General features: G+C 42.1%; 1 protein-coding gene across 1 annotated transcript in view; it reads right to left on the bottom strand.

Annotated features, from left to right (window-relative positions):
• Nucleotides 1–23185, bottom strand: part of NCKAP5 (NCK associated protein 5) — a 369194-nt gene that overhangs the window by 179026 nt on the left and 166983 nt on the right. Inside the window, exon 4 of the mRNA XM_054278273.1 lies at nucleotides 20802–20861. Within this exon, the coding sequence (XP_054134248.1) occupies nucleotides 20802–20861 (60 nt within the window). The remainder of the gene's footprint in view (nucleotides 1–20801; nucleotides 20862–23185) is intronic.

The following is a 23185-nucleotide window of genomic DNA, read 5'->3' on the forward strand; positions in this document are numbered from 1 at the left end:
GCCACGAATGTCAGCACCCAGCTCTTTCACCTTCTACCAAAGTGCAAATGTGAGGAAGTGTGAGTGTGGATGGGGCAGGTGGCAGCCAGGAAGGCAGACATGCACATGGTGCTGCTGGGTGAGGGATGCACAACAGTTCCTTTGCTTCTGCACAGCCTGGCACCAGCACGCAGAGGGAATGTGTGGCACAGCAGGGTTTGGCACAGAAATGCCGATGTCTTACATCTTTTTCATTTCAGGGCTATTTCATTGTTAACTTTAAATCTAGATATGGAGGGCACTAAAGCCTTCCAAGTCAGGGACTGGGAGTTTTACCTCCTTTACCTGTTACTGCAGGTAAATTCATCAAACATCTCATCAGAATGGCAGGACCAACCTCATGAAAATACTTCTCAGAGAAGTACTTGGTGATTCCTCCTCATTAGAGTCAAGCAATTTAGTAACTCAAGCAGATTTCTCATTCTTCATGTCCCTATCTTGGTGTACAAACCTTTTTGCAATTTTTTTGTACCCCACGTCCTGCTGAAGATGGGAAGCAGAAGCAAAGATGAGCCAAGGCTGAGGTCAGCCTACCACATCAGAGCATTTTCTTTTTTAACTTGTTAATTTATCTTTCACATAAAAAAATCATACCATCATAATCAATACTTTTATCTATATGTTAAAGAAAAATGTGTCTGTGTGTCAAGATGACTGCAAATGAAGAATTAGAGGTGTGGGGTAGCACACACACCATGCAGGCTGTACAGGGCATTGCTATCCATCAGGGACAGCCCAACATTTCCATTAGGAACTGCTCCCTCCTCCTTCTGTTTAGCTTATCCTTGGCTCTTATGAACAGCAGCTCTTCAGAACAGCTAGATACAACCTGACTTATTAGTTCAAATATCAAAAATGTCTTAAAAGGGGCAGACATGAAATCTTATCACTAAGGTTATAATATAAGTAAGGAAAAGCTACTGATTAAGTATAAATAAAAAATCCTCTAGTCTTGAATTTGTTCTTTGCTTCCTCTGTGCATCATAAGAAAGGGTTTATTATGGTGCTGCTAACATGGGACCTATATTTTGTCAAAAAAAGTCTACATGACAATATTTAGCACAGGCTTAATGTTGCCCAAAATCAGGCTAATAACCTTCACATTAAATTTTTAACAACTACTTCAAAACATTTGCTAAAGAGGGTCACAATTTCTGTGTAATTAATATTGATTTCAAACAGATACTTTGCAATGAATTTAAATGGTGGGAAGAAAAGATTAAAATATTTTTTGTTTTAGAGTTTGAACTACAATTAAGTCATTGCAAACCCAAACTGAGTTTTTATGTATTTATTTTTAATGCATTTTCTTATGCTGTTCCTCTGATACCTTGCCATAAAAGTCAGAATTTAACAGACTCATAGCCTGGTTTACAACACAACATCCCACGAGCCAGAGAGAATGTAGACACAGAGAAGACAACAAAGACAACTGAATGAAGCAAACAAATAGCAGCTACTAGAAGCACACTAAAATTAGTTTTTCTAGCAAAGTCAATGCCCAGTACTCTTATGAATAAATGTGAACATTCAAAGTATTCAATCCCACAATTTCATCACCCTTGCATGCCCTTTTGAAAGACTGCTGCAGGCAGGAGCCATAGAACAGCCTGGGACAAGAGATGAGAGAGGCATGGTGAAGCAGTTCCATTTTTCAATAATCAATTATGAAATATTAATTGAAATAGAAACTGGGATTCACAACTTGGTCTCCCAGTTGGTTTAACAAAGTAACTCATTTTTTATGATGCCATGAATCTTTAATTCTCCCAACAAAATGCCTGGTGATCAAATGGTATTTGTTCAAGTGCCACAAAATATTCCTGAGTCCCAGCTGCTCATGGCCCAAACAGCTGGGGAAAGGGAAGTACAAATGTTCCCTGTGTTACAGGTATTTTGTAAGAGCTTTTGTTTGGGCCCTGCCAATCAAACAGACCAAGGTGGTTCTCCCTCATCTCTCTCACACAGAAGGTGGGTGGAATCCCTTTGGTGAGATTTCCCCTCTCCCCAGAGGCAGGTGGACCTGCTTGTCCCCCTCCTGCAAAGCCCAGTGCTCTCCTCCCAAACTCCTCACGTGCAACCTGGCCCCAAATCCAGCACACAGGATATCACAGTCCCCCATATGAACATATCTCACTCACAAATGACAGGAAAGAAATGTGATTAAAAACCAGAGAGCATGGGCCATTTTTTATTTCATCACGAATTGCACTGGGTACTGTATTTTTGTTCAAATTAAAATGAGTCAAACTTCAGTGTCCTTTGTTTGCCACTCATCGATCCCTGTTAAACCAAATGTTTCTCATTCTGCAATCAATACTTCTCTGCAAAAATAAACCCAGGCACTGACAAACAACTTTGCACAACATTGCAGCATTCCTTGTAGTGGACTTTGTCAGCATGAAAAAACATTCCCCCATAGAATGCGGAGAAAAGAAGTGCACTGCTTATTGTGCTTATTACAACTTCTACAGGCTGCTTAAAGCTGAATTATTTTACTGAAGAAAGACTGATTAAATTAATCAGCTATTGAAGGCAGGGCTTTCCAACAGTGGCAGTTAATATGCCTTTGTCCCTCATTACCTTTCTCAGCTACACTGGGAATACTGACAAATACACTGAAACATCCAAAGCCTTCCCAGGGATGAAGTTACAGGTGTATTTAAAGCACAGTGAAGCACTGAAGTGAAAACAGCAATAACAAACACTTGGAGGGTTCATGGAAGGAGAAGCAGCTTTACTTCCACATCTCTTCAAAATAAGAAAGTTAATGGTGAGGTTCTGTGCCTGCTTTGCAATCAAAATGAATTTTTTCATTTCACCTTTCACCTGACAGATTTTTACTACAGAGGCTAAGGAAGACATTGCCTTGGTTTATATTAAATCTCTACTTTTTTCCCCCAATTATTTTATGATGTAACCATTTTCCTTGAACTTATTCCGGCTACAGCTTTGCAACAGTAAGATATAAATAGTATAAAAAGCAGTATCCTAATTTTAGGCTGGTATCTTCTAGCTTTTTCAAATCAGTAAGGAAAAATGATGGCTCTTGAGAACAGCGTTCTGCTCCAAAAGTGACAGCCTGCCCAAAAAACCCAGAGGAAAATCTAACTGACATTAAATAATTTGTTTCAGAATTTTCTAAAAATGCCTTGAAACCAGCTAAAATTAAATAATTTGAAGCAAATCATGCATTTTCCACTATGAAATTTCTTTTTGCTAGCACATCTGTCTCTTTAGCTTCATCTCAGACTGGCACAGGTATCCCATGACTTTCAGATGTAAACCTCAAGCTTTTCTTACCTCTACAATGAATAACAAAGCAGGAAATGCTCATTATTATTATTATTATTAGTGATATTTTGGTGGCAGCAGTTTACACACTTCATATTGTTGGGTGATAAAGCTGCTCCAGAGCCATTCCAGGAAATTAGAAACTGTTTCTTGGTGTAGTTACTCCTCCTGAACAAAATAAGATGCTAGATTTCATTGTGCACTAGCTCAAAATTGCCACCATGTGGAGGGACAGCAACTTAATTTAGCATTATTTATACTGCATTGATATGGTTTTAATTGCATCTGTGCGACAGAATAACTGCTGTGCTGAAGCTCCTTTATCATTGCAAGCCTACAATTAATCTGAATTAGGCAGGCTATTACCCCAGCAGTACTGTATATATAGCTGGAGTTGTGATAACATTTATTTTACAAGGAAAAAAAAAATTAAATAGCTCATAAAACCTTTTGGCTGAGAGCTGGATAGTGAGCACCACTGCCTGCCCATCCCCTCCAGCAGCTGTGGTGAGCATCCACTGCTCCAAAAGGGAGCTCTGACTGCCCAGCAGCTCCTGAATTCTGTGAAACACGCAATGACAGGCCACCAAATACCAGAGTCACCTTGGGAAAAGAGATTGAATAGCAAAAAATGCCCCTCAAGATCTTTGAGGAATTAGCAGAGTGAAGTGAGCTCTGTGTCCTGGGGACACAGGTGCAGCCACAGCCCCTGGCAGCAGCAGGGGCACAGGTGGGCTCCACACAGCTGGAACACCTGCACTCAGCAGCCATCACTCCCTCAGCTCCTTAAAGCTCAGCTCAGTCATATTTGCTGTGCTGCATGGAGTCAAGGAATACATATAATTATAACACATATTCTATTTTTATATATATATATATATATATATATATATATATATATATAATTTATTTATGTATTTATAAATACATTAATATATATTTTATATAAATATATAAAATATATATAAAATACATATTTATATATATTTATATAAAATATTATATACTTTCTATAAATATATATATTATTATTATATGTAATATCTATAATATATAATATTATAGATATTACATATAATATGTATTATATATTTCTTTCTGTATATGTATTATGCATGTATTTATATACATTTATATTTATATAAATATATATAAATATATAATAAAGATATATTTATATATTATATAAATACTACGTATTTATTATATATATTATTACATATTAAAAATATAATACATGTTTCGAAAATCTTGTCTCCCTAACAAAACTATTGCTATTTAGTCAAGTTCACAACTGCTAGCCCAAACTTGCTTCAGTTCTTAGCAAAATTCATGTCTCCATTTTAAACATTATTTTCTTACAGTTTGAAGGGTGTAGAGAGAATATTATTAGCAAACTTGAAGTCCCACATAGTCCAGTCATGATTATTTTTTTTAATTAGTAATCTTTAAATGATAACACATTTAAAAATGAATTTGCAAATGTAATTGAGCTTTTAATAGCTTCTACAGACAGCAATTAAAGAAATCTCATTCCTCTAAATTAAACATAATGAAATATTTTTCAAGTTCAAATAAAAACTTGCAAACTGTATTAAGATAGATATAATCCATATGAACACCTAGTATGTGAAGTAAAAAATTCTGTCAATAACAAAATTAGAAAGAACGGCACTGCTAAGGAAAAATAAAGGAAAAAAATAATTCCTGAAACATCTTAGGTTATAGTGGGCAATTATAATTTCAAGCTCTTTGCTACATGTTTTGGTTGGTTTTTTTTTTTGTAAGGTGACTTGCATTACATTAAGATTTCTAACTAGGCATAAAGGTGTTTAGGTTTTTTTTTTAATACCAGGTATATACAATATCTTCTTATTGCACCAATATTATATAATCAGGGTTTACAAAGAGCCTTGTCTATTTCAGCTGCAAACAAGCAAAAATCCCCAGTCTCTGTTTATGTTTCCCACTTGTTTGGCTCCAGAAGTTTTAAAATAATGGTGTTTGAACCATAAAACAGCACAAAGGAGTGAGTGTAGAGAGTAAGTTGCAAAAACCAACCCACCTGGGCCAGCGAAGCATCAGTTGTTTGATTCAGTGTCAGTTGTTTGATTCTCCTACAATTTTCTATCAGATCTGCAATTCTCAAACATTTCCTCAAGGGATATCAACGTAGGCAACACAGAAAACAGAAGGTAAAATGTTGTCTGGCAAAACAATTGCTCCAGCTCACAGAAATAGAACTGAGATTTTGGAACTTGAGTTTGTCCTAAGAACAAAACTGAATCTGTGAATAAATAAAACTGGCATCAAAACATGAACTATAACGCAGGTATAGCCTGAATTTGCACATCTAAATGCTCACAGACTGAGTTCAGAGCTGAATGTTCTGCTGGTGACAGACTGCAGGCTTCCCAGCCACTTCCTAGCGGATTTATTTGAACAAACAGGCCACGGAATGAACTCCCCACTCACAAAGATAAGAAATAAATTAACCCAAGATAACAAATAAATGATCCAAGACGGATCCAGGTTCAAGAATATGCCAGATCTCATGGGACATTGTCTATATTTGGCGGGCAGAAACTCCCTCTTGGATCAGAAGTTTTGCAGCGAGGGCCAGAAGATTTGTGTGAAGTTCTCTCAAGTACAAGTTCTCTGCACTTTTTGTGACCAACAGCAACAGCTGTGCTCTGTGTAGGTGCACAACATGAGCCTCAGGCCACATGATTTAGGGTAATTTCCACACTTGCACTTGCTGAGGTTACATTTAATTTTTGATGTGGCACTGGTTTCTTTTATAGCTAAGTAACAGGTATTTGCTGTCAGTTTGGATGAAATTTCAGCCTAGACACAGACTTCAGGAGGAAGGAGAGAAGAGAATCCTTGAGGTCTGAAAACCAGGGTATCCCACATGCAAGATTTACAAAAGTGTTTTTAAAAATTCATGTATTTTCCAGGTGCTGTCTTCATTGTTTGGAGTGTCTATAGAAGACAGCTCCATGAACTGTGGCAAACAGTGGTGATCTCAGAAGACTTATTTAAATTCCTTTTAACCAGGTTTATTTTGATAAGCCACCATGTAAACATTACCACAGAACAGTATTTTTTCCATACTTGCAAATGGCTGTGAAGGCCAGACAGAGTGGGGGGAGAGAAGTGAATTGAAGACTATGAATTCATAGTCAGGCTGGAGTTTGATTTCTCAAACATTAATGCATGTCCATTTAAAAGAAGTTGTTACAGTGGAAGCTGATTTAGGAAGGTCATGGAATAGAGAGGATATTATTGAGAGAGAGATGGAGCTAGGAACAATTTTCAACAAGTTTCAAAATATAGCTTTGCAAAACTACTAGATATTTTAGAGAATTAGAATTGTGAAAGATTTATTGTAGTAGGACCATGTGGGGTAGAAATATAGGTGATTAGTGTTAGAAGTAATAGCAGCATTGTGTGGCAAAGGCTAATAGGCTGAAAAACATTTATAATGTATTGTAATCAGTAAATAGGATGGCTTCTGATAGAATGGCATTGAGTTTTATCCTTCTTATGTCTCACCCTTCATCGAGACTGAAAATGGAATAAAATCTTTTAAAACATCTCTCAACTGCCCCACAGAATAGTGCCCAGGAGAAAGAAAACACAATTTGTGAAAGGGCAGAAGAAGAAGGGACAGGTAAAAAATTCAAAGAAAGGTGATGTGTCGCTTGTGCTACACTTGCACACCTGGGCTGGATTTTAACCTGTGGAATCCACATGAAGCAATGCAGGATTTCCTGCTCCACTTCCTGCAGCGTGCAGGGAGGGGACACAGACCCAGGGCACGATCCAGCCACCAGGCAGACCCAGCTGTGCTGGTAGCCAAGGTCTCTGCCCCTGACTGACCCCTCCTGATGGCACCTGGAGGCCACCAGGCTCTCCAGCCAGCAGAGAATTGCCTGAGGCTCAGCACAGGAACAAGGCCAGGCTTAGCTGAGCCCAAGCAGGGCTCTGAAGTAACCTGGGATGCAGCAGAAGATGGAGCAGCAGCACAATCCCAGCCCACCCAGCCAGGGTGACAGCAACCCCCAGCAGGGACACATCCACGTCCTAAATGCCCCCTGCTTATCTGCAGTGCCTCCTCTGCCCCTGCCCAAGGTGGCTTTTAGATGATAGGAATGCTTTCTTTGCCAAAGGACTGGATGCTCACACAACAAACGGGCACGGGGCTGAATCGAGCGTTTCCCGCTCGGATCTGTGCTCCCGAGATAGGAGTTAAGGCAGCAGGATAAAACCAGGAAAAAACACACTTCTGAGGTTTATTTGGCTTGAACAGATTGGCCAGTGGAACCCTGGTGCTCCAGGGAACTCTGGGATTTACCCACAGGCTAGGATTGTATGCGGTATTTTGCCCTGATGCTGGGGGGTGTTAGGGCTTGTTCACTTTCTGCATTTCTCATTCGTGTGTTTGTATTTCCTGCTAGTAAACAGGATGTCAAGGAGTTAATTGAAACAGATCTAAGGTTAAAGAAAATTTATGAAGCTGAGAGAAGTAGAACTTAACCATGCCAGTCAGAGAGCAGCTCAGAGCAGTCAGTAGCGCCTTCAGACCCCCACAGATCTGGGATAAAACAATAATTTCATTTTCACACACACTCTTCTATTTGCCTTTCTCAGCTGACACATTCAACACCTCTGGCATTGCTACTTTGCTGCTACCTTTCCATACAGCATTTCTTTTCCTCAGGCTCTTTACAGCATTCCTCATGAGCATGTCAGATTTTATTACAGTTTTTCTGTGTCCACTTGCAGAGCCCATTTATGGTTGGTAAGTAACTGCAAAAAAAGGTGCCTTATTTACTCAGCTGTTGCTTGCATTGATTCCAGAGTCCTACTGCTTTCATTTTCTGACAAACGTGTCTGTTTTCCATATTTACCCCTCTAGCACTGCAGGCACTGCCATAGGCAGTAGGGAAATGCTGTGGTTTTTCTGTTTGCTGGCACATCATCTGTGGTATTTTTAACAAAGCTGCCACTACAAAATCTTTATAAGTGCTGACAACACAGACACTCAAAAGAACTGACTCAACTTTCAGGGGCCAGCCTGAGTTTAAAGGTCTGGTACCTGGCAGAACATGAAAAAAACAAAACCCAAGCAATTTTTCATGCAGTTTTTAATTCATTTGCTGGTAAAAATGAAATAATTAAAAGACTTTTTCTCCAGCTGATATACTTTTGCACTATCAGTTTTCAGTAATAGGTCTATTTGAATTTCTTTTTGTGTTTCCAGAGACCAAATTCAGCTCAACTCCAAGTGCCAGCCTTTAGAGGCTTTACTCCTTTAGTCCCATTTATTACTAGCACAAGTAGCCTGGATGCACTTGTACAGCTGAAGGTCAGAACCAGATAGAAAAACTCTGACACTTACTTCTCTGGTCTTCATTACCACATTAATCTTTTTATGCAGGATTATCTGTTTTATTGGATTTAACCCTAGTTTATCCTCATCTATTAACCGCACATAGTCACGTACACATCTCATTTAAGACAAAAAATAACAATCTGGCTTTTTTCAACTTAATAGTGAGTGTTGACAATTTTAAGTGTTAGCTTGATATTCCCGAAGAGAAAAACTATGTTTCCTTTTCTACAGAAAGAACTAACTACTAGAACCAAGTAGTGCAGCCTCTTCTGCCACTTCCACCTTCAGCACTTAGCTGAAAAAAATCAGCAGCCATTAGACTGAGCAGAAGTTCTGCTCCTGGACAATAAAACACATTATCACATAATTAAAACTCAGGACTTTGCATGAACATTTTCTACCATGCAGAGCACTGAAACAGGAGTCAGGAGAGTAATTCTGAATTTTTTAGTAGCTTTTGGCCAGCACACTGAATTTTCAGATCATTTCCACACATAGCTCCCTTGTCTTTCACTGGGGCAGAAACTTTAAAAGCAGGAGAGTGACCCCTTTGCCCTGAATCAGGGCAGCCCAGTGAAGCTTTAGAGGCTTCCAGAATCCCAGCCATGCCAGTGTGGGCACAGCCCACTGGGCACAATGAACAGTGGGTTAGCAAACTCTTTGTAATTATATAGTTTTTCAGTTTTGGCAAGAAATAAATTCTGCTGCACATTTAGAGAACAGGAAATATGCTCTTCCCCAGTGCTTCTGGGGACTCCTGCAATATATTACCAAAACGAACAACTCCTGCCACTCACTCAAGCCATCAAGTTTGACATCAAATTCAATACAGGAGAATTATGAGCAAACTTGTCTAAAGGGGCTGAGAGGAACCACCCACACTGGAAATGACCATGCAAGCAGAGCTGGGTTCCTGGGAATCAGGTGCACAAGGCTTTGGCTGTAGCTGCTGTGGGTTTATGGGGACCAATGCCACCAAGCACCTGCTGCTCCTGCTCCTGCCCAGGCACTGAGCTGCAAGCCAGTGGCTACATGGAGAGAGCAGAACTATGACAAGTTTCTCCTTCCTGTCTCCCTTTACACATTAAACACATTTCCAGAGCTGAAATTCTTGTTTCTTGTGGCTCATAAGAGTATTTCTGCTCACCTGCTCATGCTCCTTCTCAAGCTCTTCCTTCTGAAGTGTGTTAGATCCCTTGCAGTCTTCACACCTTCACTTCCACTTATCTCCTCCCACCTATTTGTGAACAGGTTTCCCTTATCCACTGAGGAAGACACAAGCACTGTACACCTGCCTTTAGACTATGAGAGCTGGCAACTCTCAAAGGCTAGCTGTAGTAGGAAAATAATTTTCAACTTCTCACTTAGTGCATGTATTTTCTGACGATATCTCCTACATCACAGGTTTTCCCTTTTTGGGTGGTTAATTAAGAATGACATCAGGAAGCAGTACACAACTCAAGATTTCCAACAAGCACCTGGAAATTCTGACCTGCTCCTCTAGAGACATCCATGGAAAAAGCTTCTTAAATGGAAAACTGTGCCAGCCACTGCCACAGGGCACTTTTTAATGCTTACCACCAGGAAGAGGAGGTTCCCAAGAGATAATGATTTTTCCCCAACACTCAGAAAGTATTTCTAAATAAGCAATGTCACCATGGATGCCAATCACAATGTGCATCATAAAGATGTAATTACACAATGACAGTGGTGTGAACAGCACACACTGAGCCAAATCCCCTCTCACTATTCATTCCAAGCCCCTGGGCTGTGACTGTCCATGGCACACCAGCACTCCAGGATCCAAGCATCAACAGAACTATTTAGAAGACCCTGCCTCTTCCCCAAAGAGTTCACATCCCACACAGGCAAACAGACAAGCAGCAGAAGAGTGACAACAAAGCCTGTTTTGCAAATTAGATCAGAAATTTAATACTTTCCAGGATTATAAAGGATTTAGGTGGCAAAGGTAATTACAGGCCTCGTAGGACACCAAAGTACCAAAGTTAAAGAACATGACCATTAATGAATGTAGTGAAGAAGGGTTTTAAGCACCTGGTTATTTAGTCACACAGCAAGGTACTACATGGAAAACACAACTTTTCCATGTAGTTTGGAGAAGGAAGAAAAGCCACTTCACAGCCAGGTAAGGCCCTACACCAGGCCTGGCACCATCATTAATTTCCAGACTAACTAGAGAGTGCATCATGCCAAGCGGTATGGAAATAACACAATCCAAACATCACAGTCATTCCCACAGTCTAGACAGTCTCCTCTTGCAGGACATGCAAGCAAGTCTGATCACCAGCTCCAGACTTGGAAAACTGTGTCATGAGATCTTCATTATGAAAGATCCCGTGGAATATCAAAAGATGCCTTATCACAATGCAATGGACACGGAGCCAAAACAAACAGAAAGTATGGAAAAGCAAATTCCTGACAAAGCAAAAACTGAATCAAAGTTTATGAGAACTGGACTTGGGAGGGAAAGGACAGGAAGAATCTCAGTTGCCCAAATTATATGAATCTGTACAAAGCTAAAAAGGTTAAGTACATGAAGACATTACTTCCTTACTGCATTTTAATATTTCTTTTAAATCTTGGAGAGAAGTTGCAGAGAGATGAGATTATGCTCTGCCAAGAGAAAAACAACAGAGAAGCTCATGGGACTTAATGGCACAAAGAATATTGTCCAAAATATAAAGTCCAAATCTCTTTCAGATGAGCTGTAAATAGTTTCCCTGTCTACTTGCAAAGTGTTCAGTGGACAGAATTGGGCCGAGAGTTTTTCCCAGTTTCTGCTGTCTCTCTTTTATTCACCCTCAGCAGATTATTTTCTGTATACCTATGTTGTGTCACTGCCCAGAGGGAGCTGAGAAGCCAGCAGAACCCTACCCTGCTCTTCTGGTGCTGTGGGGCAGTTATGGATCAGGGCTCATGGGCTGGATGCTGAACAAAAACTTGTTGCCAGTAAGGAATTTGCACTCTCACATGCAATTTAAAGCACTGCAATTTAAAGCACTGCTTGAGCTGACTCGTTCCAAGGGTCAGCACTGACTTCACAGAACAAGCTCCAAGAACACTGCATGAATTTAAATAAATGGGAAATTAATAGAAGCAGCACAACCGAGAGACTCTTGGTATATAAATTTTGTCCTTCCTTGTACAGGAACTTTCTCTCCTTCCTGCTAACCTTTTCTGCCCCATGCAGAGAAAAAAAAAATCAAAACCTTTAATTAAAAAAAGTATTAAAAGAAGTCTTAAGAAGATAAATTAAGGGATTTCTCTCTGTTCCCCAAATTAACAGAAACACACCTTTTACAGAAGCGATTGCTGGTATTATAAATTCTACAGAAATAGTTTAACTACTGGCCACCAAAAAATAAACCAAACAAACCAAGCCCAACAAAAATATAGCGACTTCTTTTGCTTCTTGTAACACACTAATTTCCGCAGGTACTTCAAGAACAAAGTTGCAACACCAAGTACACCACAGCAGTTTCACTACAATTAATCTGTATAAATTTACCTTCCTAGTTTGCATAAAATTAAAAGTGTTGGCCCAGCGCACAGATTCACCTTTCCTGTTCCTCATCCTTAGATGTTGTGACTAATTCAGTCCTACCTGAGATTCCCTTTTTTGCATGAGCTAAAACCAGAGCAGAAATGTTCTGCCTTTTCAGCTTGCAGACTGGTGGCCCTATTCAGGTCACCCTTGCAAAAATATTAATCCAGCGAGTGTGTGGCTTACTTGAGTCAACTCCTGCCATTGCCTGGAGGAGCTCAGGATTGCAGAGCTTAACCTTTGATATGAAAATGTCTGCAATTCACTGTTATTAGTGCATGGGCACATCACTGCCATTAGGCAGTGAGGTATTGCCTAGAGCAGGATCCATCTGCTCCCAGTCATAAAGCAGGATTTGCTTCACGCTGGAGCCAAGTGCCACTCCAATACTCCATCCACCCATGGATGCTCTGGGACTGCCCTGCCCTTTCCGTACTGTACATCCCCTGCTTTGTTATCTAAAAATGGCAATTTCTACTGGAGGGCACTTTAACCAACATGACATGCTTTCTCCACATTGCCTCTGTTTTACTTCCAGACCTTATATAAATGCATTTTGATGTCGTTTTTTTTTTTTTTTTTTTTACGTGTTCACTGATTTTTACATAACTCTGTTTGACTTCTTTTTTACGTTGACTAAATACTTGCTGAAGAGTGAGACACCACTTCGGTGAGCTCCAGCTGAAGGGGAATAGTTTATTTCTGCCTCTCTGGCTGGAGCGCTGGTGTTTCCGTGCCGGTGATTCCGGAGACGCTGCGGGTGCCGGGGGAGCAGCGCTGCCTTTGGAACGGCGCCATCCCGGCGCGGCCCGGGAATTCCGGGGGCGCCTTTCCCGTGCCTGCAGCGCCCTCTGCTGGCGGCAGCGGGGAGCTCCCGGCCGGGCCCGATCCGTGGGGCTCTCTCTCCAGGACAAACCGCGCTCGGAGCTCACTGCCAGCTCCGGCTCGGAGCCTGCGGGACAAACCGCGCTGGGAACTCACTGCCAACGCTCCCGCTCGGAGCCTGCGGGACAAACCGCGCTGGGAACTCACGGCCAGCTCCGGCTCGGAGCCTGCGGGACAAACCGCGCTCGGAGCTCACTGCCAGCCCCCCAGCGCGGAGCCTGAGGGACAAACCGCGCTGGGAGCTCACTGCCAGCTCCGGCTCGGAGCCTGCGGGACAAACCGCGCTCGGAGCTCACGGCCAGCTCCGGCTCGGAGCCTGCGGGACAAACCGCGCTCGGAGCTCACTGCCAGCCCCAGAGCGACCCTTGCTTGGAACAGCGGCCGGTTCTGAGCAGAGACAATCGGGCTCTCGTTGTAAAATGACTGCTGAAAGTGTCAGCAACTTAAATAATAGAGAATACCTAAATTCATAATAACTTTAAAATACAGAATTTCTAAATATCCATGTGAAAAATGCATGTATTTTATGATTGGCTTTTCGCAAATACTAGAATGAATATTTTATGCATTGTGTTAGAAAACAATGCTGTATTAATTTTCTTAAGTACTGTGATAAATATAGTTTTAGGTTATAAAAATTGTTAAAATAGAAACTATGCTATGTAAGATGCTTTGTTTAACAGAAAGGGCTTGCAGCGAGATAGCAGCCACAGGACACCTAAATCTTTCAGAGAAAGGGAATTTATTGCCTTCTTATCAGAAGAAACGAACTTCTTCCCACCTTGAAGGTGCTGTTAGGATTAGAAGGAAGAAGCTGACACTGATTAGACAGAATCCTGTGTTTGAATGGAATTTATGCATCATGTATGAAGTGTAGGAATATGCAACGGGCTATTGTTCTTAAGGGTTAATCCTTGGTTAACAGGTGTCCTTTTTCGGGCTCGTGATGCCCAGAAAAAGGTACCCGGATGTCTGTAACTCTTTGTTTTTATTATCTCATATTGTCTTAATTCAATTTGTCCAAATTGTTATTACTCTAATTGCGTTACTATTTTTATAACCATTTTATTACTATTAAACTTTAAAAATTTTAAAAAAACAAGTTATTGGCGTTTTTCACATCCACATATTTGCACATTTGAAGCAAATAACAAAAGGTACCCAGGACATAAGGGTATATGTTCTGGGTAAAGGTATACAGGACATAAGGGTTTATGTTTGAAAACCACTGAAGATAAAACTGCAAAGTTGTGAATGAGGGCATCTGGCCTAATGAAGTATGAAAAACTAATGAGGTCCAGGAGCATTAAACCAGGCTTGTAAAGAATTTCGATAATCATTATTGATGCTAAAGCTGCTGCTAATGTCACTGAGCTTCCATGAGGGCTGTATGATGGAGTTTCTGAGAAAAAGGAGCCAGACAGCAGGGCTATCTGTGCATAAATACACAGCTTCACAGAGAGGGCAGCACAAGGGCCAGATTGCTTTTTTCTAGTTTAGGATATTTCATATTCAATGAGACATTTCAAAACAGCTACTTGCACGCTCTCTCTGCTACTTTCTAATTAAAGCACAGATAGATGCTTTCCTAGAACATAAGGACCCAGAAGGTGGGAAAGAACATTTAGCCTTTTGTACCTCATCTTTAACATTTCATTTATTACTAAATATCCTCTATTTTTAAATGACCTGGGTGCTGCTGCTACAGCAGCTTTCCCCACGGCCGGAGGGGAGGGCAGGATTCATCACACCGGGGTCTGAGTGCCCTGGGAGAGCTGAGAGCACCAGGAAGGGTAAATGCAGCTCCCAGGAGAGGCACAATTTCCTGAAGTCATGGCCTGCCTCTCCAACGGTGCATTTTCAGCTTCCTACAAGGAATTTTTAAAAAAATAAATTTTGCTTTCTATCTTCATTTCACTCACAGCACCATCAAGCTGGGGTATGGTCTCTTTCTTCTCACCAAAAACTAGCACCCACGCGAAAAGCCTGAACGGGAGTAAAGAGCAAACAACTGAAAATGCATACAAACCCCCAGGTAATTTGGAAAAGATGAGAACGCAGTCAAACTTTCAACTGACTTTAATGCAATTTCAGTCAAGACCTTTTCTGCACTTCAACACATCCATCTCCATGTGAACGCTCCAGTTTGGCAGTGCTTGATGAGAAGAGGCAGATCTTCTCAAAGCTGATTACAATTTACGTTTCAATCTGGCAACCAGAGTGGTTTGCACTTCCCGTGGTTTTTGAAGACTGTTACATATATCTAAATCCACTACATTTAAGAAAGTTGTAACAAGCAGAAGTGACTCAGTTCCTTACAATAATGGGACATGTTACTGACTCTGCTAGTTTTTTTAAGCCTTTTCTATTTCTTCCACTCTTTATTTAAAAACTTGCAGCCTCCACTGTTTTACTGCAAAAACTGTTTGTAAAGCAAGAATTGTGCTGATCGCATCAAAACTCATTAATATAACTTGTTTTTCCATTATTAGCACCATCTGAGCCTGTTGAAAGCCTTAACCAGGGCTTTAATTTTTCCACAGAGAGCTTTAAATTAATTAGTGGTTTACATGCTAACAAAGAATCTGATACATTCATAAATCAATCTAATGCAGAAGGATTACCAGAGGGTGGAAACCTATTCAGTGGGGAGCTCACATTCACTTAACGTGGTGTGTTTTCAACAAAAGGGTGCAGGTGTGGGATGGAGGGGCACCAGGAAGAGCCCATGATAATCACTTTGCATCACTTAAAGGCGCAGCAGGACACATGGTAAATCAGAGCCTAGGGCCCATCCTAAGTGAAACTCATGTAGATAATAAAAGGCAGCAGCATCCCACTTTAACCTTCACAGCTAAATTGCCAGAGTGGTACAATTTCTTTTATGTAGGTTACAGGCCACTGAACTAATGGAAAATAGAGTTCAAGTGAATGACTTGGATGGAAAGAACAAACCAACAAAAATGTATAGCACAGATACAAATAAGGGTACCAAATAAAAAATGTAACTTTTTTCTGGGTAATTATTACACTTATTCAAGTTATCAAAATGTAATTTATATCTTTTTGGTTCATTTGAAGCTTTTAAACTAGTTTCTGCTAAAACAAAAGCTCTGCCACAAAAGCTCTAATGTTACTGTTCTTGTATTTTTCCTAACCTGGCACTGTTCACTTTTAAGAAAATTTCACAATGAACACTTTTCCTGCTTATGTTTTGTGTCCAAAGGTGAAAATTCATACACTTCAAAGATACAAAAAATACTCTGATGACTAAAGTGGTTTTCAGTCTTCAGAATGTTTTGGAATAAGCTTGTGATTTGCTTTGAAAGCTGCTTATTTTAAAAATGGGATCTCTGTCACTACAGACACCTGCACAGTCCCCATCAAATGCAGTGAGAAGTGTACACAGATGAACTGATCATCTCAATTTCCTTTACAAAGAGTCATCCTTGATGAGTCAGAAGAGACATGACTAAAAAAATTGTGAACATGCACACTATGAAATAAAAGACCATAAGTGACAGGAACAGCCAAACAATCCTGGGTCAGTGCTGCTGGAACTTTCAAGGGATGGATTTGCAATAATTCCACATTTTGATAGTGAACAATCAATATTTACTGATGGTGGTTCATAAAATAAAGAAACTTGAGCAATTGTCAGGTATTCAGCCTGAATGATTCAGTTCACAATTGGAGTAAGGTGATAAATCCACATCATCCAATATACCAGGTATCAGATTTTCCATACAAAGATATGGAAAAAACGTATTGCAAGATTACTTGTATGCTTTTGGTGATGTTTGTCTTGAAATGAAGTGTCTTCCTTTCATCTTCTGTAGTACCTTCCAGTGACAAATCAGTCAGGAAAACTGTAACTCTGGAACATATCAAAAACCCAATTATTTGGAGAGCACTGTGGGTCCCATACACTGGTTCCACACAGCACACACCGACTGATCTTCAGCCTCAGGAAAACCTTTCCTTGTGTTCCATCATCACTCACCAGATGTTTACAGATGCACAGATCCATTTTGTGAGCAAAGCCACCCCAGTGTAGCAGCTACTACAGCACATGATTTGTGTTTATTAGTCACTGGTTTCATACACGTGTCCACCTTGTTGTGGTTCCTACGTGCTGGTGAACCCGAGTGGGAAGGACAGGGAACACTCACTGCACCAAGTCCTTCCAGCACCCACAGGGACACAGCACACATTCCCTGCTCCCTGCCTCTGCTCACCCTCACAGAATCACAGAATCACAGAATAAAGAGGCTGGAAGAGACCTCTAAGATCGAGTACAACCTATGCCCTAACACGTCAACCAGACCATAGCACCAAGTGCCATGTCCAGTCTTTTTTTAAACACATCCAGAGATGGTGATTCTACCACCTCCCTGGGAAGAGCATTCCAGTACTTTATTACTCTTTTGGTGAAAAGTTTTTTCCTAATATCAAACCTATCCCTTCCCTGACGTAGCTAGAGACTGTGTCCTCTGGTTTAGTCAGTGCTGCCCTGTGGAAGAGACCGACCCCACCTGTCTGCAGCCTCCCTTCAGGAAGGTGTAGAGAGCAATAAAGTCACCTCTGAGCCTCCTCTTCTCCAGGCTAAACAGCCCCAGCTCCTTCAAACATTCCTCAAAGGGCTTGTGTTCCAAGCCCCTCACCAGCCTCGTTGCCTCCTGTGGACACGCTCCAGCATCTCAACATCCTTCACAAACTGAGGGCCCAGAACAGGACACAGCACTCCAGGTGTGCCCTCACCAAGTGCAGAGGCACAATGACTTCCCTGCTCCTGCTGGCCACACTATTCCTGATCCAGGCCAGGATGCCATTGCCCTTCTTGGCCACCAAGGCACACTGCTGGCTCATGTTCAACCTGCTGTCAACCAGCATCCGAGGGCCCTTTCTGCCTGAGCACTGTCCAGCCAGTGAGCCTTACAAACACACACCCTTATGTGTTTTACATAAAGTGGGCACTTCTTACCCTCTTGACCTGTCTGTGCCAGCAAAACCCAAAGAATTGGGTTTTTTTAAAGAAGCAGAAAATGCTGGTGGGTATTACATGAGGTGCCAAAGGCTTGTGTGATGCCCTGCACACATCCCTCCCAGGATGCAGGGCAGCTCCCTGTGCCCCCTGCCTTACTTCCCACTGCAAGAAATCCTCTCCACGAGACCCAGCGAGGCACTGGAGGTGCCACTAAAGATGTTACGTGCTGTCACCTGTGCCCTTCCCAAACGAAGGAGCTGCTTCCACGAAAACCTCCACGCTGATCTCACCAGCACAACAAACAAAAAGCAAATGGGAGCGAGTAAAGGCGATTAGCTAATTAGTGATTAAATAAAGCTGTGGCAGGGAGGCTGGGGGATGCCATTGCTTTGATCCCGGTGACAGCAGGGCCAGGCCCTCGGGCGCCCTGCGGCTGGCTGGTGGCCCTGCCCAGCCTGCTGTCCCCAGGGGATGCCCATCACAGGGCACAGAGCAGCACACGGGCTGGGCACCCTGCGGGCAGGCTGCTGGCAGCTAGAGATGCTCAGGAGGGAGCCCCCTGCTTGCCAAGGGCTTGCTGGCTCAAAATCCCTCACTGAAATTTGGCTACGAGGGTTTGGAAAAGATCTGCTACTTTGGAAAGGATCTGCTCCAAAGCCAGGATGTGCTGCCGGCTCCTCGCCCTGGGAACACGGCCCCAGGATTTAATCCCTGCCCTCCCCTGGGCTCAAATGCTCCAGCCCTTGGACCCTCGCTGCTCCCACACTGCTCGAAGCCCTGCAAGTTCATTAATGTTAATTAATGACTGCTGTGTTTCATATTAAAATCACCAGCTCTGAGACACAAAGAACTTTCCATACATCAACTGCTTCAAAGCAATCGTCTCTACAGGCGCGCTGGCTCTAGCTCAGGATAATTGTGCATATTGCCCTCAGGGAAGAGGGGAAAAAACGACCCAGTATTTACCTTGGGGGAAGAGTGCACCCCCGGAGAGCTACCTGTCAGCTCCTAATGGGTTACAACACTTGGCCTCTCAACAAATTATACAAAATTACACCCTGGTCACAGAGAGAAGTGATGCACAAACCCATAGTGAAAAGCACAAGAAGTGTCTGACAGGCAAGAGAGGAGACCACAACGTGGGTGCACATACCAAAAGCCTTACCAGCTCTAGAAGGTTAATCAGTATTGCTCATTTCATACAGTATGGGATTATCCCACTAAGTATATTTTACACTCAATATGTTATATTACTGCTATACCTCCAAGGGAATGCTAGTTAAAAAAAAATAAAGGAAATATTTCAAATAGAGTAAACAGCTCTTCCCAGATTTTGACATTTATTTACACTGAAAACTAAAATGCAATTGCAAATCCAATGCTTGATCTTTGCCATTCTTCCTCAGGCAAAATTCCTCCTGGAGGCAGCAGCAGTTTTATCTCAGTCACGGACTCCTGGATTGCAACTTTACCTGATAAAAGTTTGTTCCACTGTTCCTCCGGGACTTCTGTGCCCATTCTCATAAATTACCCACAGGCCAGGCTTCCCAACTGCTTAAACCCCATCTCAAAGTCTGCTTGTGGCCAGCCCAGCCATGCTGCTGACCCAAGGGCAGGAACATGGATGGGGGTGGTGTTGGGATGGGAGAGGGCAGCGGCTCCCACAGCTGGGCTGGGCACATCTGGGGCTGTGGTGGGAGCAATAAACCCAGAGCTGGTTTCTCTCAATTGTCACTTAGGTCCCTCCAAACCCCACCGTGTTAATCACTAAGGGTTTATCAATGGCTCTCACTGGAGGCAGGTGGGATTTTAAGGACCCTGCATCCCACAGCTCACAGAGCATCCCCTCCCCAGAGATTTGCCACAGCTGCTCCCCACTAAGCTAAACAAACTTGGGACCACCAAAGTCTTTCACAGCCAACTGTGCCATCCCTCAGATCACTGGCACTTCCACATATGTTCAAGGGGATAGTTTGGGTTTTAAGGTTTTTGAACAAGTCTGCTTTATCCCATGGAAGCTTAAGACATTTTAAGTTTGTCCCTTAAGACAGGGACAAACCAACTCCTTAACAGATGGAAACAGTTCCTCAGATATTAAGTAATTAAGCACACTCAGCACATGTTGGCTCCCAAAGAAAATTGTTTTGAAGAGATAAGGCACTCTATAAATTGAGGTTTGTGGTCAACTAAAAATCTGCCATTTCATCTTTTGCTCACAAGGCTAATCTCATGAATTGGTACACAAAAAATGAAGATACAAGGAGCATTACATGATTTACAAAATTATCAGATTGAGGGGTTTTTCTAAGCTTCCATGCTTGTGTTCTTTCATTTTTTCTGTGGTGAGCTAAAATTTAACAGGCAAGTAAATCTGCTGCTTTTTGATCTGAAATTGCCTTTCTGTGCTTGCCTTGCTTCTAATTCCAGTGAGGAACGGAAGCATCTCTTCTCTCCCATGGCATTTCCAAGGAAACCAAGCCTTGAGTTTCCTCACATTTATGAACATTTTCCTCACATTTATGCCAATTTATGCCATAAATTGGCAACCCTTTGTTGTGTCCAAGACATGGACGCTCTGGTGACCACCAAAGGTGAGCAGGACAAGGATTGCAAAGCAGTTCACAGCTTACCATGGCTCCTTCGCTCTTACTCTGGGCAACCTCCCGCTGCAGCCGAGCCACACACAGCTTCTCCCTGCGGAAAGAAAAGCCTGTGAGCCGCAGTTCACTCTCCCCTGGCTGCCCCATTCCTGCACATTGCTGGGGTAACCCCCACCAGCTCTCCTCCCTCTGCTCCCCTGCAGGATCTGGTGGTTGTGTTATTATTTCATTTTTATTTCATTTATTTCATTATTTCATTTCGTGGCAGCTTGACAGAGCTGTCAATAAATCAGCTGAATCCAAATTTGCTTCAGTCAAACAACAAAGCAGCTCATCATGCCGGTGATATGGAAACAGACTGTGCAAATCAGATTGTGTTATTTATTTTCCTATAGCCCTGCACATCAGCTTTATTCTGCACCATGCCCGAAGTCTGTTGCACCATCAATAAATATATGCATAAAATTGAAATTAAAACCATCTATTCTATATATAAACACACTGTGATGCATTTTGCAACTAGTGAATTATTAGATCTTTTTTAATTAGACTTTTTTCATATAAGATCCTTATACAAATATTTGGCTCGACTCAACTAATAGTTAATTTGTTTAATTAAGGATTTGGCAACCACAACACATTTTCAAGTACACTGAAAAGTTGTAAGAAAGAAATTAAAAGTAGTGATTAGCATACATAGAAAAGGAAAGATAATTTCCCATTGTATGGCCTGGGGCAACTCCATCCCCCAAAAACCTGCAAAAGTGCCAAGCCAGGGCAGATGTAGGACCCAGGCTTGCAAAATGCTCCTATCATTGAATGGGTCAGTCTTATCCAACATGAAAAGCTAACTGCTCTATGGTATTCCCAAACTTGCAGAAAAAAAAAGTAGCCTTTAAACCATTTCTCAAGCACCATTCCTGATGAGGAAAATCTGCACGTGCCTGCCTAATTCCTGTGGAATGACAGCTCTCCTGTCACTCAGCCACAGCTCAGTGTGCCTGGGTCACTGCACCAGGCCCCCTCTCCATTTCAGCAGAAGATGTGCTGTTTAAGCTGAGTCTCTGTCACTGAACACCCATCAGCATTCCCCATACAGCCAACAACTGTGGGTATCAGATTAGCACCAGGCATTGCCAAAATCCTGATCTGTACACAGGGATGATGCTGAAACCACTGAATATCAGCAAAGGTTGAAGATGATACAGCCACAGCCCTGCAGAAATTGTGTTTGTGTTCTCCAGCGTGATATCTAGACCTTCGTTGGTACATGTGAAAAATTATGGAAAATTGAGAAGTGTCATTAGTCCAGCATCAAGAGCCTTAACACAGGTGTCCTAAACTCATCTTCTAAACTACATGTACCACTCCCCCGTTTCCTTGCTCAGATACTATCACAGGAAAACTTTAAAACTGGTTAATCCTATTTTTAGGGTTTAGTTCATCTGCTGGAAATAGCCCCTTGCATTTTTGCACTGCTTCAGTGCCCTAATATGTTCTAGTGGAAAAAGCAAGTATTCCCTTTGAGGAGGTTTTGACCTTTTAATTGCAAAACAAATGCCTAAAGATATTTTATGAGAAAATATGTGGGGGGTGGGGGAAAATAAACAAACCCCCCCCCCCCCCCCCACAAACCACTCCTCCATACACTTCCTGCCAGTGGTCTGGAGAGATTTATTTAGCTATGTCTCCTACATCAGGAATACTCCTACTTCCCTCACTCCATGTTAACTCCAACACAGAATCAGTTACACATTTCTGGAATTTTATGAGAATAATTTTCACTCAAGGTCTAATCACAAAGGAGGCTCCTCCATCAATGCCAGGTATTCCCTGTCTGGGTGAAGACCCTGGCTGACATTCCCAAAGGGTTTTCTTAGCAATTTCCCCAGTGAAGGACAGCAAAGACTGGCATTCTCTAACTTTGTTTGTAGCATTGCTGCTATTAGGAACAAAACCACATTTAAATAGCAGAAAAAGAAAAAGAAACCTGACTACTATGTGGAGGAGGGGAAAAAAAGTGCCATAGTGGGTACAGAAGAGCCAACTTTTCCAGCAGTGTCTACAAACACTCAGCTTTGAGGCAAGCAAACTCTGTGCTCCTGCTTCCCCCTCGCACCTGCGCTGCCCAGGTGAAGGAGCTGTGGACTCACAGCCAGACCATCGGATGGTTTCCCTCCTCTGGGCAGGATGAGTGGCAGCAGCTCAGCATGCCTGCGGACCACAGGCATCCCTGAGGCTGCTCTGAGCTCTGTCAGGGATGCACTTGGCCCACTGCCTGCTGTGAGCCACTTCCCACCACCTCCACACAAACACGCCCGTGCGCAGGGCAGGGAACGTGCTCAGACTCCCTGCACAAGCCAACAGCATTTCAAACTAATGTGCAGCGCTGGAAGTTTCCATATGAGATGGAT

This window comes from Melozone crissalis, unplaced genomic scaffold (assembly GCF_028551555.1).
Source record: "Melozone crissalis strain CALT ecotype California unplaced genomic scaffold, PUWL_Pcris_2 ptg000023l_1, whole genome shotgun sequence".
NCBI classification, from domain to species: Eukaryota; Metazoa; Chordata; class Aves; order Passeriformes; family Passerellidae; genus Melozone; species Melozone crissalis.